Source organism: Uranotaenia lowii, chromosome 3 (assembly GCF_029784155.1).
Source record: "Uranotaenia lowii strain MFRU-FL chromosome 3, ASM2978415v1, whole genome shotgun sequence".
Taxonomy (NCBI): domain Eukaryota; kingdom Metazoa; phylum Arthropoda; class Insecta; order Diptera; family Culicidae; genus Uranotaenia; species Uranotaenia lowii.
In genome coordinates this window covers 70,852,293-70,873,097 of record NC_073693.1, presented here as the reverse complement: position 1 = coordinate 70,873,097, position 20,805 = coordinate 70,852,293, and the positions used below count along the sequence as shown (strand labels likewise).

Below are 20,805 nucleotides of genomic sequence, written 5' to 3'. Positions count from 1 at the left end.
GTTGCAGACAAGAGGTGATATGACCACTACCCGAAGGTTGGGTGTATGGGGTCTCGAGTTGCACATTGTCTACTTCGCTAGCACGGGAACAAAAAATACTTTGTTTCAAAGGAAAATTTATTTAAATCAAAGAATTATCACATTGATTCTGAGTCGAAAAAAAAATTCTTTGAATTCAAATTAAATACTTTGATTCAAAGATTTGGTACATCGTTTTGATTAAAAATGAATTCGGTTCAATACATAAATAACTTGAATCAATGAAATTGGATTTTGTTTCAATGTACACAAGGCTTTTGAATCGAAGATGTATTTTTTTATCTCAATGGTACTACTTTTCGCTGCGTGTATGAAAATTTGTTAGAAATTCTGTGAAATTACAGATTTTTCTGTGATTTCGGCAACCTTGAACAAGACCAGTTGGATTTTCATCTTTCTACCATTCCCCATCGATCCCACCATGTTACAAATTCTAGTTTAGACGCGTTGTTTATCTATTGACGGAATAAGATTTTTCACTTTCATTTTCACGAAAAGAGTAAATGGGCTTTAACGCTGTATTGTAAATAAAACTTCGTCCAACTTTAGACGGAACAATCCCGAAAATGCCTTTAACACATTTTATTTCATCTTGGCTCATTAGACCTTTTGGATCAAACTCATTAATGATGAGAAAATTGTTTTGTTTTGTTCCGACAAAACTTCCACAATTTACCAAGAATTCATAAAAACTAAAATTCCTCAACAATATTTCAACCGTCCAAAAAGTGCATAACAATTGATAAAGATGCAAACCGATAGAACCCCGTGCTCTTGCCCACAGAATAATTCTCTTTACCCTTTTCTTGGATCGGGTGGGATGAACAAAAACAGCAATATTGAGTATCCGGATTGTGTGGGATGGGAGGGTAACATTTTTCCTTCAAACTTGTGCCCATTCTTCTTGATCTCGCTATTTGTCGTTTTTTCTTTTTTTTTTCTTTCCATATTTTTTCTTCTGCTCTTGTTCTCTTTCTCTCAACCCCACCGTTCCACATTTTCCAGTGGCGACACGACGGAAGCGGAACTGTGCCGGTTATTCTCCTCGTACGGCAACGTCAAGTCCACGAAAATCATCGTCGACCGGGCGGGCGTCAGCAAAGGCTACGGATTCGTGACGTTCGAGACCGAACACGAAGCCCAGAGACTGCAGAGCGATGTAAGTATGAAGGTACGAATCGCGGGAGTGCGGACCCCGTTTGGAAAAAGCACCGCTTTTCCTCTTGTTTTTCTGTGCATCCCTATAACCAACAACAACAACACCACCACCACTACTAGCAACTAATATCATCAACAAACATCCCCCCAGCGGATTTGGAACCATTTCTCTCTGGTGTGCGACTTTCAAGGGGAGCACTCTTCGGGGGGAACCCTGTGAGAGCTGTATAGTGTATTGTAGTGTAATAGGAGAGAAATGGTCCGAGTGAGTCCTTCGGCACTCCCAAGTACTCACCCACCTAGTAGTAGGTAGTTCTTGAAACTATCGCTCGCGTATGCGTGTGTGTGTGTGTGGGTGCTTGTGGGATGTTTGTACACAACTCATGCCAAGGGGCCGATAGCGATAAGTATAACCTGCTCTCTTCGGCTTCGGCCGAGAAAGCAAAACGTCAACCGAAAGTTGCGATCGCATTATTGCCATTACCCACTGTACTTGTACTTATATGCAGTAGATTTGCGATTCGCTTTTTTTTGTTTGTTTCATGTTTATTTTTCATGTTTCTGTTACAAAACACGGGCACGCGCTCGGAAGTTTTTTTTTTTGTTTTAGGTACTCGCTACCTTCTCCTTCGGTTGGTGTAAATTTCAATCATTGTACATATTTGCGTGTTTCTGTTCTGCTTCTGCTGCTGCTGCTGCTGCTGGGACGCTGGGTTATGTTCAAGTTCTACTTAGATTACTGCTGCCGCTGCTTTCTTTGGAATGCTCCCGGGAGTATCGCCGTACTGCTGCTGATATTTGATTGATGTTGCAAAATGGTACTAGTTAGGTTGTAACGCAGTGGATATGGAAAAATCACAATATCATAAGAACTTTTTGATTGTTTTTTAATCGAATCAGTGGAAATATAGTAAGTTTTTGGAGGCCACTTCGTGAATAAGCTACTGTGAGTTTATAAGTACTCACTAGGTTCGTTACACGTACATTTAAAAAAAATTATAAACGTGATTATTGATGACAAACAGTCGAACGATCTGTAAGCAGTGCGACTCCGGTAATAATAAAAAATGTCTTGACCAACTGTATCTCGAATGTTCTCTTGTATACAACATCTCGCTCACAAGTTAAAAAGAAAACACCGAGTCAAACGTTTAAGTAGATTATGCGGCACAGGGGGCTCATTTTACCCCACCTTGAGGTGCTTATTGACACCTTGTCAGCGAGCTTATATGAAAAAGGGGTTCTTACTATTGGCATTATTAAATCAAAGCTTCAATGTGTACAAAATATTGCAATATTTATTTGATGAAATTTAATCAACTTAAATGATCATATTGTCAAGCTACACTATGGATTTCAATATGTTGATGAACGATAAACTTTCAAAGGTCTATAAAATCATGACGTTGCGTTCCGAAATTTTTTCTACAAAAATAGGTTGCTCAAAATGGTTACCTGAGCAAATCTATAGCAACCAGTAGCCAAAATAAGCTGTCGATGCCAAAATGATCGCATAATTAAGTGTTGTACTTTTCCCGATGTCAAAATTAGGTTTAATTAAAGTATTAAAATGCCGAAATTCGATGACAAATCAATACCATCAAAAGCTTAATGGTAGCACGATAAAAGGTGTTAATTGAACTACAACAGCTGAATTAGGTATTATTAAGGTTTAATTTACCTATTTTCACAAATTAGAAAAGTAAGATCAAAATGATAGCATGATTAGGCATCCAATTTCATCAGGTTTATTAAGGTGTTTGAATTTGAATTGAACTGAAAATAAACAACATCAGCATTATCAGCGTAGTGCGCGCATTATTAAGTGTAAATTTCTCTGTCATAACAATACTAGACATTATGAAAGTATCGTATTGCTATGTCATGATTGGTAGAAAAATATCGGTATCGTTTTACCCGAATAAAGGTGGTAGAATACCAGACAATACTCTCATTTTTCCTCTACAGTTAGTACAGACCCTGTTCGTTTTTGGCAACATTCGATTTTGGCACATGTACCTAAATCGGAACGGTTTTTTTAAACGACTTTATCCTACAGTATTCGCTATAACGGGATTAATATAATTTAGACTTACGCCATACATTCTTAAATGTTGATAGGATAAAACTACAAAAATAAAAATTAAAAAAAATATTAAGTCATCATTATCAATAATTTATTAAAATTTTCTAAAACAAACAAAAAAAAAAACAAATACAGACCCCGTTCGTTTTTGGCAACATGCCCGAACATTTTGTGTTGCCAAAATCGAATGTTGCCAAAATCGAACGGTTTTTCATCTGAAATTTTTTTCTCTTATTTTTACAAAATAACTATTTTTATTATCATTAACGTTATTTTAAGTCTATTTCCGACCATTTTTAGAATTTTTATAGTTTTTTTCTCATGTTTTTGATGCATTTTGCACAATTTTTGTGTTGTTTATAATCTTTGTTTTTTTTTTGGCATTTTTGCTGTTTTTGTCATTCTTCATCATTTTCTAGATGATTTTGTCATTTTTAAGGTCATTTGTATTTATTTTTGATTTTTTTTTAAATTTTTCATCTTTTTTTAATTTTTGAGTACTTTATAAATTTATAAAAAAAATTTATTTGTTGTTGTATTTTATCACCATTTCTGAACGTTTTAACGTTTTTTTGGTGTTTGTCTAAATTATATTGATCCATTTATAGAGAAAACTAAAAGGTAACGTCGCTTCTAAAAACCGTTCGATTTTGGCACATGTGCCAAAATCGGATGTTGCCAAAATCGAATGTTGCCAAAATCGAATGTTGCCAAAATCGAATGTTGCCAAAAACGAACGGGGTCTGTACAAACAAAAGAATTACAAATGACAAAAAACAAAAAAAAACATGTTGAATGACAAAAATAACAAATTTGACAAAAAAAATCAACATTTTTTACAAGACAAGAAAAGTGCTAAAGGCATAAAAAACCTGATAAGAAAAATAAACAATGACTAAAAATGGTCAGAAATTGACAATGTCATGTTAATGATAATAATAATAGCTTTTTTTTGTAGAAATAAGTGAAAAAAAGTTGAAAACAAACTTCGATTATGGCAACACAAAATGTTAGAGCGTGTTTTTTTTTTGTGACTACATTTATGCCAAATTTTGGTTTGTAAAAGAGCTATTTGATTCCTCGATTAGCCGCTATTTCTGAAGAATACCTTAAACTGAATTTGTTGTGTTTCCAAAACTAATTTTGAAGCGGTGCCCAATCAAGGTATCATTAGGGTGTCAGTGAAACCTACAGTTGGTTTAACTTTGGTATCCGTATATGAAAAATAAGACCCAAATTTTTTCATTTCACTTACCACCTTTATTCGGGCATAATGGTACCAAGTTTTTCTAGCAGATCATGATGGCTAAATTAGGTATTATTTTGTCAAAGTCTACTCGGGAAGCTATTATAAGCAAAATTGGTTAAGGTTATTATATACATATATTTTAAGGGTTTTTTTCAGTCTACTGGGCGATGAAAACGAATATTGTTTTTACTTCCAACGTTTCGGTGATTAATTTCACCTTTATCAAGGATTCTATAAAGGTTGTTAAGTTGTTTAGTGGGTGTTACAATTGTTAGATTCGATATTGCAATTTAGTGTACTTTCAAAAACGGTGTTTTCTTTTCTAAATAGGGTTTTTCAAAATGGTGAATACTTAGATAGGTTGGTAAACTACTTTGAATTTGGTTATTTTACGACATTGCACGAAGTTCTTCACCCAAAATGACAGTTGCACCATTTTGAAAAACTCCTTTATAGAATCCTTGATAAAGGTGAAATAAATCACCGCAACGTCGGAAGTAAAAACAATATTCGTTTTCACTACCCAGTAGAGAGAAAAAGCCGGTAAAATTTACCCACTATAAAAAATTCACAATCGAAAGCAAAAATAATACTATATACATATACAATGTTTCTGGAGACGCGAAAATCTCTACGGGCTCAACTCTTGAAGTCTTAATCCTACGGCATTTTTACGTGATTCCATGAGCTCGGGGCCAATTCAAATATTCTAAAAATTACACAAAATATGTTGTTCTTGGAAGTATTATTGAAGAACGGGATAAACTGGGTAAGAAAGACTAATAGAATATTTTTTTGCATACAATTACGACTCACAACAACAACACACGGGAGAAAATTAAACGTTTGAAACTATTTCATTCATCGTTAAAGACATTTTTCAAGGATAGCTTTTCTGAAGGGTGAAATACAAAAAATTTGGCCCAAATTCCCAAAAATTCGAAATCACAGATGTTTGAGGAACTGAAACAGTAGGTACTTATCTTACGTGAAATTTCTCAGAAATCCAAATCAGCCGTCGGATTTGGCCAGAGCCATCGCAGTGGGGTGTCACTTGACCTACGTTACCCAGAAACAAGCTATTTTCATTATACATATGCGTGTCTTAACAACATGAGATTAAATGTCATTTTAATTTCATAAAACAAGCTTGAAAGCTTGATATCATTTTAAAGGAGCCATTCACAGATGAGACGATCTCAAAAAGCGATCTTTTTAACCCCTTTTAACCCTATGATGATTTTGTCATTCAATAAAGTAATTGCTTTATATTTCACTTGAATGTTGATTGAAACGAACCTTTGATTAAAGCTTTAAAATGAGTTAAAATACGCTAAACATTGTGGATCGATTGTCTAATTTATGCAAAAGTTATTCTATTTTGTAAAAAAAGACAACCTTTGCAAAAGGAAAAAACGCATATTTATAAAACTTGTAACTCCTTTAAAACTTGTTTGATCTTGTTCCCCAAAAACATTTTTGATGATTTTTTTTTCTTAAATTAATTTTCACGAAGTTGATCTTGAATTGTTCTGGGTAAGAAAAGCCAAATAACACTTTACTCCGGTCAAATCTGACAGCAGATTTAACTGCTGAGAAAATTTTACATATGATAAGTCATATTACAGGTCCTTAAACCTGCGGATTCGACTTTTTTGAGATTTGGTGTCAAAATTTTCCCGGAATATCAATTCAATCTCAAACCCGAAATTAAGATCAGGAACAAGTTTAGGATCACGTACTGAATTCGGATCAGGATCTGATTTTGGATAAGAATCAAGGGCTTAATCGGTATCAAAATAAAGACTAGAATCAGGATCAGACTGAGGATTAAAATAAAGATTAGATACGGCATCACGTACAGAATTCCAATCCGGATAAGAATTGAGAGCTTAATCAGGAACAGAAAAAGAACTAGAATCAGGATCAAAATGAAGATCAGGTACAGGATAAGAATCACCCAGCAAACATGAAATCGTAATAGAAATGATAATCCAAATCGAATATTAAGACATTTTCAATAACAATCGTAAACACGTTAGTATTGAGTGATTTCCTATCATTCATTTACGACAAGCTTTGCCCAAAAAAAAATTGAATCGGATAGCAGTTTAGTCAATTCGTAAATATGTCCCCAAAAAGTTGAGAATATGCTAATTCGACATTTACGATTAGAGTGAACTGATTTACGATAAATGGGCGGTCCTTCAATTGACACTCTCTCCGGTCTCTTCCTTCGACCGGTTCGTAAAAAGAAAATCTCACCTATAGAGCTATAGCGTTAGCTTTATCAACTGATGAGTTAGCAACGTGGTAAGATACCGGACTGCGAACTCGGAGGACTGGAGTTCAAATCTCGGTCGAGGATATTAATTTTTTTCGTTTATTTTGCTTTTTGTTGGAAAATCGAATCGTTGGAATCTTGTCATTGTAGATATATCGCCTCCACTTTTGTAGCTATATGCTATTTTGGTAAGTTTAATACAATCTTTTTATCTGGTATATTTGTTTGAATTATTCTGTTGTTCCTGCGTTATACCTTCATAAATGTTTGCTGGGCAGGTGCTGATCTATGATTAGAATCAGGAGCTTAATCAGGATCAGAAATAGAAAAAGGATGATGATCAAAATAAAGATCATGATCGGGATAAGACTATGGTGTTAAATCGGATCAGGGTAAGGATCTAGATCAAAATCATCGAGATCATGAAAATAGAATAAAGATGAGAATAAAAATAAAGATCTGGATATGAATCAAGATCAGGTTAAAGGTCAAAATCAAGATTGACACCATGACCAGAACTTGGTTCTGGATTTGGATAAAGATCAGGGTTAATAACGGAATCAGAATGAGAATCAGGATATCCAAGTTTATGATAAGGATCATTACCGAGATCAGAATAAGAACTGGGTCCAAAATCAGGATGAGGTTCTCATACTATATCTTGATCTTTATCAGAATCAGAATCAAGATCGAGTTTAGAGTCAATATCAGATTGTAATCAGGATCATGGTGAGGTTATCGTTATTCTAAGTTTTTTAGTGATCGTGTTATATACATTTTCTCATATTTTTTTTTTAATTTTGTGATCTTTCTGTGTGCGCAAACTGATTTTAATACCGTTTAACCCTTTAATGCATAGTGTTGTTTTAAAACAATACCTCGGAAACGCATGAAGAGAATGCAGAAAAAAAATGCGAATATAATATTTATTTTATTTTGTTGCTGTAAAAAGTAGTTTTGAAAATTCTAATATTTCTTCTAATTTGTTAATGTTTTTCAACTTTATAAGACTTAAAATAACGGCTTCAAATCTGTTCAGTTCTGTGCTTCGAATTAAAATGTTATCAGTTCACTGACTCAATAATTGCTATTTTCATTTTAAAATAGTCATACATTAAAGGTTTAAAGAAAATTCAAAAAATTTATGACCATATGTTGTTACAAGAATAATCCTTAAAAAGTATAAAAATGATGATTTTCTTTAAATCACTGTCTAGCCTTTGAAATTTATAGAACTCAATTGATGTTTGTATAAAAATCATTGTTCCATCAATCAAACTACAACTAATTCGAAAAGGAAGTGATGAAATCTAAAAGCGCTTTCGTTTATTTTCTACCGGCTCAGTTGCAAACTTTTTCTTCGTAACAAACCAAATTGTCACTGGACGTTTATTTTCAATTTTTAAAGTTCATTCAAAAAAAGATTTCATCAAATTTGAAGCACACTTTAGTAAGCTTGATTAAATTTACTTTGAAGTAAATTATGAAGCTTTAATGGACCATTTCAGAGTTATAGTTCTTCGTAAAATCGCTTATTTAGCTTTTCAAGACACTTTGTTTTAATAAATAAACATTTTTCTAGCAGTCTTTCAAATCTAATAAAGACAGATTGAGAAACACATCTCAAATGTTTGATTCTACTCTCTGGAGCCACAATAAACAATCTGAAATGGCTAGAAACTACTTCTAGTTTTAAAAATTATTTCAAAAATTAAAGTTTGATTTTGAATAGTAAAAGAAAATATTATGAAGCACAATTAATGCAAAATGGCATGTTAATGTGCTGTAAGCAGTCTTGGCCAAAATCAAACAGGAGCAAACACAAATTACCACGGCTATCGCGACTTCTCGGTCATTACGTAACACGCGAACGTGCTGATGGCTAACTCAGCCCAGCTCATTCAACTTCTGAACGGGTGTAAACTTCTTCTCCGGAACCCTTACCGAGCCTGATGTCCTCCTCGATTCTTGGAACCAAATGAAAAATCTTGAACATTCCCGCTTCCCAGCCAGCCAGTTTTAGTAGCCTCTCTAGTCTAGTAGTAGACCGTAGTAGTCAACACCGTAGCGCTCACACTAAATTAATTGCAAATTATGTTAATGGACGGATCCGGTTACGGACAAAGTTTCGGTGCTTAATTTCGTTATCCTTTTTTCTTCTTTCTTGTTCTCTACTTCCAAACCGTGACCACCAAAAACCAAACGAAACCGAACCGAAAAAAAATTGTATATCTATATGGAACGATACAAAAAATCACACGCTAACACGATTGCTCCCTGGAACGCGCTTGACGACGCCTGGACCGTGCCTCCTCGGCCATTCATCTGCTTCTCTGGACGACGATGACGACGTCCACATCCAACCATTGACCACCCCGAATAACACAGGGCGATTGTATCGTGCTGAGGGATCGCAAGCTGAACATAGCACCAGCGATTAAGAAGCAAGTAAGTATAAAAGGTTCTATCGAAGGCCAGCCCAGACCAGAAGAAAGAAAAAAAGAGCGGGAACAATTCGAACTAATCTGGCCCCCGGTTTTTGTCGGTTTTGTTTATTCTAGTTCCATTTTTTTTTTCGTTCGTTCGATTCACTGTTCCTCCGAAAAACTTTGCGTTCTGCCATTAATGTGTGATTAGGTTTTCCCCGCTCGTTGGTCTTTGATGGGAAAAACTTCACAACCGTGGTGTAGACATATTAGTATATGTGCGCGTTCTAATGTTGGAAAGAAATTTTGCAGGAATGAAACGAAATACACTGACACTGATTCTCTATCGTTAATCCCCTCCCCTTTTTCCTATAGACGATCTGCGCGACGAACGGTGCCGTGTACTATGCAGCCACGCCCCCAACTCCGACGATCAGCAATATCCCGATCGAGCAGTTTGCCACAGTCTATCCGCCAGGTGTGCCAACCATTTACCCGCCAACGATGACGCCGTATCAGCCCTTCTACCAGTACTACAGTGTGCCAATGGTAAGTTTGCTTGATTTTGTGTATAGCATTACAACGATTACAGCAAAGTATAACAGACTCAATAACTATCCTGCTGGTATCAGGCAGTTTTCTGTATTGGGTGTCTGATTACTTCCACTGACAGACGGGGGATACTGACCATTAAACTATCGAGGAAAAACCATTGAATTGCATGAGTCTCTTCAAACTACATGTTTATATAAATTACTTGAAGCATTGTTGAAGATACTGAGTTATCATGGAAGACGTTAACATGTATTCGCCCTAAACTCCATCAGAGTCTCTAATCTCGATCTCTTATTATTTTAATTTTCATAATATTTCACACACACATTTCACAAAATAACTCGATGAACATACATCCTAAAATTAACTCGGTCCATGGCAACCGTTCTCCCACTTCTCGGGCATTCATGTACGTCAGATCACGCTCCACTTGGTCTAACCATCTTGCTCGTTGCGTCCCTACTCGTCTCGTTCCTATCGGATTGGCAGCGAATACCTGTTTTGCAGGACAATCGTCCGGCATTCTCGCAACATATGCCCAGCGTATCCGGCCAGCCTTTACCAACTTCTGGATACTGGGTTCGCCGTAAAGTCGCGAGAGCTCGTGGTTCATCCTTCGCCTCTACACTTCGCTATCCTGCACGCCGCCAAAGGTGGATCTTAACACTCGTCACTGGAATACTCCGAGTGTACGCAGGTGCTTCTCGAGCAATATCTACGTCTCGTGCCCGTAGAGAACTACCGGACTAATGAGCGTCATGTACATGTTACACTTCGTGCGAGGGCAAGTCTTCTCGAACGTGACTCGAGATAGACAAAGTATTCGACTTTCTCCAGCTCGTCGCCGTCGATCATGACCTTGTTATTAATGGACGAGCGGGTTCGATCGGTCTTGGATCCGCAGGCCAGCGTAGGCTTCGTCTTGGACGTATTAATCATTAACCTAATGCTTCCTGCTTCGCGTTTCAGTTTGCGCTAGATTTCCTACACCGCTGCACTGTGGTCCGAAAGGGCTAAAAGTGGAACTTTTTTCGTAGCGCCTCTGTCTTTCGTCTTATCTCTTAAGTGTCTTCAGAACATTTGCTTCTTCAAACATGCTTCATAACTGGAAAGCATCAAAAGTTAGTCAAAGTCCACTATAAAAAAAATTGAAAATTCTAACTTTTTTATTTCAATAGATAGAGCTTTACTTTATACTACAAAGTTGTAGAATACGTGAAAATATGAAACTTTGTTGAATTCATCAAAACTCTATCTCTTTTCAGAGCAGAGTTATAAAGGTTTTATTTTGAAAGTTATTTAAAAGTTAGTTTTTTTAAACTTAACTATAGTTAGATGAGGATTTACATGAATAAGATGTTCTAAACATTTGTTGAGGCATTTAAATCACACGTTTTGCACAAGATTTCAACTTTCTACGACGTTTTCTAACCAAGTTATTGCGACTTTAAGTTTTATTTTTACTCAACTTCACGAGCGTTTATTGCAAAAACGTGCAAGTGGATTTTTAAAACTAATAAACCACATTGAAGCTTTAACTAAGTGCAACAAATTGGTGTTGGTTTCATTTGTCTCCACGTGCTCGTATTTGAACACAACAAGCATATATTTGATGTGTTTCACGTATTTCCATACGAAAAATGGAAAAATTGATTTCCAGGCTACGCAGATGCTGCACAGAACGAAGGCAGAAAGCAGTTGAAAATAATTTTTGTATGGAAACACGAAAAACACATCAAACGTATGCTTGTTGTGTTCGAATACGAGCACGTGGAGACAAATGGAACCAACACCAACTTGTTGCACTTAGTTAAAGCTTAAATTTGGTTTATTAGTTTTAAAAATCCACTTGCACGTTTTTGCAATAAACGCTCGTGAAGTTGAGTAAAAATAAAACTTAAAGTTGCAATAACTTGGTTAGAAAACGTCGTAGAAAGTTGAAATCTTGTGCAAAACGTGTGATTTAAATGCCTCAACAAATGTTCAGAACATCTTATTCATGTAAATCCTCATCTAACTATAGTTAAGTTTAAAAAACTAACTTTTAAATAACTTTCAAAATAAAACCTTTATAACTCTGCTCTGAAAAGAGATAGAGTTTTGATGAATTCAACAAAGTTTCATATTTTTACGTATTCTACAACTTTGTAGTATAAAGTAAAGCTCTATCTATTGAAATAAAAAAGTTAGAATTTTCAATTTTTTTTATAGTGGACTTTGACTAACTTTTGATGCTTTCAAGTTATGAAGCATGTTTGAAGAAGCAAATGTTCTGAAGACACTTAAGAGATAAGACGAAAGACAGAGGCGCTACGAAAAAAGTTCCACTTTTAGCCCTTTCGGACCACTGTGCGCTGCAGATGATCTGCCTACTATATCAATGTCGTCTGCAAGGCAGATAAGTTGACTGGATCTGTTGAAAACCGTGCCCCGCATTTCGGCCACCTCTAGTCGAACCTTCTAGCGCCACGTTGAACATCATGCATTGCCTTGTCGAAGCCCGATTCGAATGTACTCGACGATTCACCCGAAATCCGCACACAGCACTGCGTTCCATTCATCGTCGCCTTGATCAGGTTGATCAAAGATTTTACAAAGTTCGTCACGGTCGATCGTGTTGTATGCGGCTTTGAAGTCGATGAATAGATGGTGCATAGGAACTTGGTGTTCACGGCAGTTTTGGAAGATTTGCCGTAGTGTGGAGATCTTGTTCGTCGTAGACCGTCCCTCCATGAAGCCGGTCTGATGACTTCCCACGAATCGGTTTGCTTCTGGCGTTAATCGTGGAGTAGGATTCGGGACAGCACTTTGTAGGCGGCATTGAGGACAGAGATCGCTCTGTAGTTCTCACAGTCCAGTTTGTCGCCCTTCTTGTAGATGGGGCATGTTACCCCCTCCTTCCACTCCTCTGGCAGCTGTTCTGTGTCCCAGATCCGGACCATCAACCGGTGTAGGCAATCGTCCAACATGTCCGGGCCCATTTTGATAAGTTCAGCTGCGATGCCATCCTTCCAAGCCGACTTGTTGGCGACGGCATCGTTAGCGATGTATCTTTCTCCACCGTCTTGATCTCTTGCATGTGATGCTTCCACCTTTTGATCACCTCTCGATTGTCCGTCAGGATACCCCCGCCCTTATCCCGACACATTTAGGCTTGCGGCACAAAGCCTTTGCGGGATGCGTTGAGTTTCTGATAGAGTTTCGTTTTACATAGGGAACGATGCAGTTGCTCCAGCTCCTCGAGTTCCTCCTCTTCCTTCTCCTGGAAAATTCGGACTCGCTGTCTCTTCCGCTGTCGGTGATTTTCCACATTTCGACGAGTGCTTCTTTGTACTACTGCCGCTCACGCGGCGTTCTCTTCATTCATCGCCTCCTACACTTATCGTCATAAAGCTGTACTTGTGGCAACTATGTCCACTGCTGTTTTGGTCTTTATCTTCAAAAAATGACTTTCAAAGTAAGCGTTTGTAGCAGCGCGTCTTTCTGGTAGAAGTACAAAACACTGTGTTTGCTCTTAGATTTCTCCTCTACACTATGCGCAATAGAATTTTCCGAAGAAAGGAATTCTCTTCATCAGCTTCTGTGAATGCCCTCGCTCACTTTTGTATGTTGACCTTCTCACTCTTGTTAGCAGTGCGATTTATCTCTCTCTGAACAGCTTGGGTGGGAGGAACAGTACAAAAAATACACTCTCTTTCACACACAAACCGAACTGAAGAAACATGCCAACCATGCTGATACTCAGAAACGAATTTATTATTTACTCATACTGATATACTTTCAAAGGTGTAACCACTCCTCTTAAAGGGTGATACGGTCAAAATTTGGTCAAGGGAAAACGCGTGTAAATCGGTGAAATCGTTTATTTAAAAACTCAAATAAAATTTCTTTTTCAAGTTTAATTAGTATAAAATTCAGAAAAAAATATTCAGTTAGGCTTCCGCTTTTCCAAATCCGAATTGCCGGGCCTTACGCTTAACCCCTGCCATCAGATTTTCTACAGCCACCTTGTCCACCTTCTTCGCCGCAGAAAGCCAGTTTTCCTTCAACTGCTGCTCGTCCTTAGCAGTTTTTTTGGTCTTCTTTAGGTTCCGCTTGACAATAACCCAGCATTTCTCAATTGGGCGGAGCTCTGGCGTGTTGGGAGGGTTCTTGTTCTTGGGAACCACCTGCACGTTGTTGGCGGCGTACTACTCCATGGCCTTTTTACCGTAATGGCAAGATGCCAAATCCGGCAAAAACAGTACGTAACAACCGTGTTTCTTCCGGAAAGGCAGCAGACGTTTATTCAAACACTCTTTCACGTAAATTTCTTGGTTGACAGTCCCGGAAGCTTTGACAGTTTCATGTGCTTGAAAATATCTGCTACCTTTCCCCTTCCTTTTGCCGTGTAAAACTGCTGTCCCGGAAGCTACTTGTAGTCGGCTTTGACGTAGGTTTCGTCGTCCATTACCACGCAGTCAAACTTCGTCAGCATCGTCGTGTACAGCCTTCGAAATCGCGCTTTGGCCGTCGTATTTTGTTTATCATCGTGATTTGGAGTCACTACCTTATAGTAAGTCGATAGTCCGACTCGTTTTTTGGCTCGATGCACGGTTGTAGACGATACACCCAGCTTATTTGCGGCATCTCGGAAAGAGAGGTGAGGGTTTCGCTTGAAACTACTAGCAACTCTCTTTGTCGTCTCAGCGGCTTCCGGTTTTCGATTTCCCCCCGATCCAGACTTCCTGGCTGTCGACAAACGTTCCCCAAACACTTTAATTACATTTGTAACGGTTGTTTTGGCAACTGTTAGCGATTTTGCCAGCTTTGCGTGCGAGTAGCTCGGATTTTCGCGATGCGCGAGCAAAATTTAGATACGATGCTCTTCTTCCTTGGACGGCATTTTGACAACTGAAAAGAAAATTCCAAAATCAAAATAGGAGCAACATTCTACACACACACACCTTCAAAATGAGGGGTGTTCAGGTTTTTTAAATGCAAAATTGAAAGAAATACGTCAAGTTGATATCGACCAAATTTTGACCGTATCACCTTTTACTCCTCTTATCTAAATAACTCGAGACGTGCTCCAAAAGATTCTTGACTCCGATGACCCCCTCAGATGTCTTTATCGACGCTGAAAATTACACTCCCTTGATTTCACGTACGGGGTATGTTTCCACGCTACGACTCGGATGATCTTTGACGCAGACTACACCTACAAATATATTTGAAGGTTGTTTCACTTCAAATCTGCACAGATATAATTAAATCTCAAAATCAAAATTTTCATCCGATTTCCACCAAATCTTCACAGAATATAGAGAAACAATAGAAGTTTGTAACGACGTCGTTCCTTTATGTTATTTCACCTATGAAAACCGACTTTCTTCAAAACTATAAGTCGTTATACAAGTTCCATGATGTCCCAGAACTTCTTTATCGAGTGCCGTCTCGGAGTTTGCGGAGGTTTCAGCTCTTTCCTCACAAAATCAACTCCGTTTTCCTTGATCTGTTCTACACATCCTTGGAGTAGTAACAGTATGACAAAATGACTAATGGAGCGCTTCGCTCTCCGCACGTGCAAGTAGCTTGACAAATCAAAAAATGTCTTGGTGAATTCCGAAACCTTCTGCGTCTTGATGTCCCCGGGAACATCAAACTCATCCTTGGCCATGACATACGAGATTTCAGGAATCCGCTTGAAGTCTGCCTTGTCTCATCATTCATCACGAGACAGTGTGGCTTGTTCAATTTGTGACCGTACCGTTCCCACGTATAACTTTCTGTGGTCGTATTTTGTTTCTCGTCCTGGTTTAGGGATCGCTGGACCGAACGAATATGGTTAGTCTCGAGTAGCAGTCCTCTACAAGAAAGACGCACTCACGTGTCACTTTGTTGCCTTATCTCGGAACAGGGCAAATGGTTTTAGTTAAGATGAGTGCGTCCAGATGTGGGCTTCCGATTCACAGAATTTGGTATTCCAAGCTTTTTTTCCAGTATTGGGTGCGACCAATGCTGATTTTCACAACCCTCGTACAAAACTTTTTCGCAAACGCACTGCTCGTTCGACCACATTTTGAAAACATTTATCCGCCTGACGAAATCAACTGATGTTATGTTAAAAATACACATCAAACTATTTGTACACCAAATTTCATTTTATTTTACCCAATAAGGCTAAAGTTAGAGCAACTACACTGCGTGCTGATTTGGAGTAAAACACCCTTTAGCTAGCGACAAAAGTGGCGCTACTCCATCGTGGGAATTCTACGTCCATACTCATTTACGTACTGGCTTTTCCATACATACACCACGTTTCGTAGTTGGAGTTCAAATCTAGTCCGCAAGCAGCAAATATGTTGGTACGTATTTACTATTATGCTACCGCCAATCTAGTGGAGTGATACGGCCACATCGTCAAATCTGTAGTGGTTTACCAGTTGAACATCAAGTGTCTCCTGGTTACGCTACTTATCTAGGGCAAATTCCAGGTGGAGTATCTTTATTTATTTTCTGACTCCATGGGTAGTCGTTGACTTCAGGGTAAAGTCTCTGAATCATGCCGCCTTGCTCACTTTGATATCCTTTTGAAGAGCAGCTCTTGCATTGTTAGATAGCGACTTGTACTCAAATCAAATCTTATGATTCTGTTTTGGTACATTTCGTACCAGAAAATTGTCAAATTTTCAAGGTGATGTAAAATTTGAGAGAAACATAAGAGTCAAAGAAAAGGAAAACTATAAGCCGAACATATCATGAATTTCTCGAAAAAGATACAACGGCTCACCGACACGACTTGAACCCGCAATCTCCGCTTCAGTACAACGGCGAGTTAGCCAATTAAATCACGGTGAACGTGATGGAATCGACCGACACGAGCGTATAATTAGCTCCAACGGTCAACGGTTCCATCAATACACTCTATGTATATCTCACATGTGTTCTTGCCACCTTTTGATCTCTCTTTTTTCTCTATCACCACCACCCATCGAATCGGGATTTAAGCCAAGCAAGCACATGGTCGATTGCTTCGGTCTTGCCGCTACTGAATAGTTAAATCTCAATTGTGAATTCAATCAGGTTTTTAAATTGAACAAACAATTACTGAGAGCATGTAATTCTGTCTCTCGCAGAGGACTCCAGTAGCTCTGTTTGTGGTTAACGAGATGCGCTCAAACTTGAAGATAATCTCACTGGAAGGTTTCCTGCGGATTCTCCTTGCGTTGTCGCCTAGTTCTGCAAGCTAGGCTCGGCCATGTCATATTCTTACAGTAGGCTAACTATGGTCTTGTTGACCGTAATAAAGAGCGTAGTCACATTCGCACCTTCTTTTTTTCCTCCTCCATGCTGTTAGAATGACCGTAGCTTAGTACGCGAGACTCGCGAGTAAGCCCCACCACACGTGTGAATCCAGATTAGGGTTATACTGCGCCCTATAAAGATTGGTGGTGTGCTAAGAAGCCCAAGACCTTCCATTAGCTTGTTAGGTTAGATTCTGTTCATCCTCTCTCCTAATCCGTACCAGATCGCACATGATCTGTGAAATAAGAAATCGCCATGAAGGTTCGTCACGATTTCATTCACAACATACTCATCGTTCAAGGTTAGTAATTTCCTACGCATTTCGGGAGATATGGCGAGCTGATGAGCTCAAACCGATGAAGGTTTTGCCTAAAGAAACCCATGACCCGAAAATACCTGCGTCAGGTAACAGTTGACCTCCCAATACTTCCAATTTACCGGGATACTGGACTTATTCCATTAAATCATCAAGGTTAAGGCTTAAGGTTAGTTCATCAAGGCCCATAACGCTTGAGAAAATTCTACAGCAATGTAGAGTTCCTGAGTTCCTCGATCTCCTAGTCCTATTTAATAGGGTCTATCGGCGTCGCTAGCTAATTGAGTAAGCTGCTCAACAGAAAAATGCCTTAGTCTTCTTCAATCGCACAGAATAAGACTTCACTTTTGCATCCCTGCGATTCATGTTTGTCGGAACTCAACTCAAGGGAAAGAGTCCAACTGTTGCAGATGCGATTGCCTCAGCTATCTCTTACGAATGCCTTGTAGGCATATGTTTTAGCAGACCAGTGCACGTTAGCAAATGCATTCGAGGTCTCGTTGATCCTATATATATAGCTACCAAGTTGACAAACCTTGAGCTGAGCTGTTCCTCGGCTTCTAGGCCCGCAAACCTGCATGGAAAATAATAAAAAGGTAAAATTTACCGATATATTTAAAAAGGTAAAATCCTAAAAGGTAACTTTTACCTTGTTGAAGTGAAACTCTCCTCACAACGAGGTAAAGTTGACCTGAAACGAGCTGACAAACAAGGTAGAACTCACTTAAAAAAAAGGTAAACCCAAAAAAGGTAAAGTTTACCACGAAGCAAGGCCAAGTTTACCTGCATTGAGCAAAATGAAAAGGTACAATTCGCCGAGGAAAAAGGTAAATCCAAAAAACTAGAAAAAATGTAACCATTTTCTGAAACCGTTTATTGTGGTTGAGCTCAGGTCAGTGAATCATAAAAAGGTAAAATTTACCTTTTCGCTTGGTGAATGAAAAAAAGATAAAATTCAGCTTTTTGTTAGGTGAATAAAAAATATAATACCTCTGCTTCTCGGTGAATTTTACCTTCCTACATTCGGAGCTTTTGGAGCTTCAACTAAAATATGAAAATCCACATCTCTGAAACGACGATTACCTGAAATAAAATGAAATAATTTTGTAATAACAAAATCAAAGCCTTGCTGATCCAGGAACAAAAATTAACCTATACTTCTTTTTTTCTTCCTCAAATTTTCTCCCCTTGCAGAATGTTCCGACTATTTGGCCTCAGAACTATCAAGGTATGTAAAGTGTGTAGTAGTTTGCCGAGCAGCGCAGAGGGAGAGGTACCGATTAGCAAGTTAAACAATGGATTTCCATTTTACCGCTCTCGAATCTACACTAGGTCCGTAGGAAGAGATAAGCAAGAGACAGGGAAGCAAGCAAGACAGAACACAGAAGAAAAAGGAAGGACTCTATATGAACTACCTAACTCTAGTACTAACTAACTACCTACCCGTAGCTGATTATTGCTGTATAATCCTCCGACACACGAAAGAAGAAATGTACCCCGTTGAGTTATCGATTTTAATTATTTTTTCTAGTGATTATTTAAATCAGTAGTTTGTATTCCCATTGAAGGGGAGGATTTTGTGGCAGGGTCTTCTTTTTTTTCTCGCAAATTGTACTTAGCTAGGCACAAGAGAGCAGTTTCAATCGTTTGAGTTTGCAGAGGAATGTGCGAAAACACCTGTATCTGTACCATTATTATGAAAATCGTTTTATTTTTGTATAATATTTTTCGCTGACTTATTTTCTCCTAGTCAATTATTGGGTTGCAGAAAATCATTAGGAAACTGGACGAATGTGCTTTTTCTTAGACACGAATAAGCCAAATGTGAAGCTTTTTTTATGATGGAAAAAAGCTGTATGTTAGAGAATTATTGCTTTGCAAAACAAATTACCACACTCGTGTTGTTGATTATGAATTTAAAATTATTTTTCTCTCTTTTCTCTTGTCTCGTTATTATTCTCGATTGCAGGAATCTATCCTTGTTAAGTGAACATGAGATCAAACTAGACAAACAGAATCTTATTTATTATCATGAGTAATATTTATACAAGAACAAAAAAAAAACACACACATCTATATATAACTTAACTAGCAAAAAAAGAAAACAAATCCATTAGCATAAATGATATTAACCTAATAAGAAAACAAAGAACAAAAATGCAATAAGTAGTAAAAATGGAGGATGAAAGGAAGGAAAACCGCAGCAGCAACAGCAGTAGCGAAAGAGGCAGCGGTAGCATCGGTGATAGGACGGAGGAACAAGAGAAGGAAAAAGTATAATTAGCGAATCGGAGCGCCCGCATTTTTTATCATTGGCCCATTCGCATCTGGCTATGCGAATGCAACCACTACCATTTGCTACATATATAAAGAGAGAGATAGAGGTACATTCATCTGAATCATCCCAGCGGGCCATCACCGTCAGCGTGTCCTGTGTCCGAGATGATGCAGGCCGGCGGAAGTTGAAGGAAACGATAAAGACGATGAACGAGGACTAGTGGTAACGAGCGCTCTTGTTCCTGTGTAGTAGAGCTACAGAAAATCCATTTAGAGAATGAGCCAAGAGTGGCACAAGCAACTATCGTTAGTGGCCGCTCGCCGCCTGAGGCTATCATCGAATAATTTATATGATTTCGAAATTCATATATACAACCATAGGGCGCGGAAATTGTAGAAACACAGCTGGTGCGGCCAGAAAGAAAGTATAATCAGAATCATAATCAACGTAAGACAAACAGCATCAGCAGAAAAAAAAATCGAGCAGCCGTAAACTAAAGTGCACCCATTATCACCAACCACCAACCAACCCTACCCGTAGCAAATCTTCCTCCGCGCGAAATCCACGATGGATGTGTGTAGAATCTTTAATATGAAAGAGGGGGCGGCACACAAGAATCATTCGAACGAGCGTCCGCGCCTGGTCATCGCTGAATAATGGACATCCCCTCTCTGTTAGTCCCGTACCGGTTTCTAGGAATGGAAAGACAAAGTTTTTGATTAGTAGTTTTGCTTCTATCGAGCCCAAGCTCCACCCGGATTGAATGTAGGTCCCCAGGCACAACGGGAAAAGGGGAATCATTTGGTCACAATTCTCCCCCAGAAGGACTCGATTTGATTCGATTGTACCCGATCGACCTACATCGTTCAAAAGCAGCATCACCAGCTAAGAATAGTTTATGGCGCAGCAAAGATCCAAAACGCCCGGATGCAGGCAAATCCGGTCCAGTTTCCCCTTGACCATCATTTCATTCGATGGAGAATTTCAGCAATTATGGTGCGGCGCGACGTCCTTGTTGTTTATTTTTATAAGGTTTGTGAGAGATTGTCCCTGGGACGTATTGAAATCGAAGAAAAAACTAGAGCCAAAAGACAGAAACTTCCGCTAGAATATTAGTAGGAGTATTA

General features: G+C 38.4%; 1 protein-coding gene across 9 annotated transcripts in view; it reads left to right on the top strand.

The window, feature by feature from the left end:
• LOC129750613 (protein boule) overlaps positions 1–19,509 on the top strand; it is a 228,862-nt gene extending 209,353 nt beyond the window's left edge. For 8 of the 9 annotated variants that reach the window (XM_055745584.1, XM_055745580.1, XM_055745579.1 and 5 more), the window contains 5 exons: positions 1,045–1,210; positions 9,205–9,264; positions 9,618–9,791; positions 18,595–18,628; positions 19,370–19,509. In XM_055745584.1, the coding sequence (XP_055601559.1) occupies positions 1,045–1,210; positions 9,205–9,264; positions 9,618–9,791; positions 18,595–18,628; positions 19,370–19,386 (451 nt within the window). In that variant the 3' untranslated portion in view covers positions 19,387–19,509. The remainder of the gene's footprint in view (positions 1–1,044; positions 1,211–9,204; positions 9,265–9,617; positions 9,792–18,594; positions 18,629–19,369) is intronic. The other variant, XM_055745587.1, reaches the window with a different exon arrangement.
• Positions 19,510–20,805: the final 1,296 nt, after the last annotated feature.